General features: G+C 43.2%; 1 protein-coding gene across 1 annotated transcript; it reads left to right on the top strand.

Annotated features, from left to right (window-relative positions):
• Window positions 1-330: 330 nt before the first annotated feature.
• Window positions 331-803, top strand: LOC118854095 (ubiquitin-like protein FUBI). The gene has a single exon (XM_036764415.1). It carries the CDS (start codon window positions 354-356, stop codon window positions 753-755), a length of 402 nt encoding a protein of 133 aa, XP_036620310.1. The 5' UTR covers window positions 331-353; the 3' UTR covers window positions 756-803.
• The last annotated feature ends 495 nt before the right edge of the window (window positions 804-1,298 follow it).

Here is a 1,298-nt window from a genome sequence, read left to right as displayed (position 1 = left end):
AGTGGAGGTGAAAACGAGGAAAGTGGGGAGGCAGGGCACATGAACCTAACTCTCACTGAAACCGGCACAAAGAGGGAATAATATACACACTCAGTTGGCTGTTGAAATCTATCTTACCATAAGAGAAGAGGATAGGAAGCTGAGAAAAAGGAGGACAGTTTCGGGGAAGTAAAAGTTATAGGCAAAACACTTTTAAGAATGGACAGAGTAAAAGAAAAGAGAGAATAGGATAAACAAGAAGAAAATAGGATAAAGTGAAATAATAATTGGCAATTATTAATATGAAAAAATTAGCTTTCTGGACTCCATCTTCACCGCGGCGGAAGCAAGACGAGTGTGTCCGAGTCGCCACCATGCAGCTGTTTGTTCGCGCGCAGGCTCTGCACACCCTCGAGGTGACCGGGCAGGAGACCGTCGCCCAGATCAAGGCCCATATGGCGTCTCTGGAGGGCATCGCCCCCGAGGATCAGGTCCTGCTCCTAGGTGGCTCCCCGCTGGAGGATGAAGCGGTCTTAGGGCAGTGCGGGGTGGAGCCCCTGTCCACCCTGGAAGTGGCTGGCCGCATGCTAGGAGGTAAAGTCCATGGCTCTCTGGCCCGAGCTGGAAAAGTGAGGGGTCAGACTCCCAAGGTGGCCAAGCAGGAGAAGAAGAAGAAGAAGACTGGGCGTGCTAAGAGGAGGATGCAGTACAACCGACACTTTGTCAATGTAGTGCCCACCTTTGGAAAGAAGAAGGGTCCCAATGCCAACTCCTAATCCCCTGGTACTTTCCCTAATAAAGCCGCTATGACTCTAAAAAAAAAATATGAAAAAATTACATTGGGTTTCTCTGATAAAAACTTCATTTCTTAAACAAATAGGAAACTGACTCAAATTTATAGAAATAAGAGCCATTTTTCAATTGATAAATGGTCAAAGGATATGAACGGGCAGTTTTCAGACAAAGTAATCAAAGCTATCTATAGTCATAAGAAAAAAAATGTTCTAAATCACTACTGATGAGAGAAATGCAAATTAAAACAACTCCAACCTACCAACTCACATCTGTCAGATTGGCTAATATGACAGAAAGGGACAATAACAAATGTTAGAGGGGATACGAAAAAATTAAAACACTAATGTACTATTGGTGAAGTTGTATACTGATTCAACCATTCTGGGAAGCAATATGTCCAAAGGGCTATAAAACCATGCATATGGTTTTTGACTGAGCAATACCACTAGTAGGTCTGCATTCCAAAAAGAGTCAAAAAAAAGGAAAAGGACCTAAGTGTACAGAAATATTTATAGGAGAACTTT

Source organism: Trichosurus vulpecula, chromosome 6, assembly GCF_011100635.1.
Source record: "Trichosurus vulpecula isolate mTriVul1 chromosome 6, mTriVul1.pri, whole genome shotgun sequence".
NCBI classification, from domain to species: domain Eukaryota; kingdom Metazoa; phylum Chordata; class Mammalia; order Diprotodontia; family Phalangeridae; genus Trichosurus; species Trichosurus vulpecula.
The sequence above is the reverse complement of the archived record's forward strand: the minus strand, read 5'-3'. Positions and strand labels throughout refer to the sequence as shown.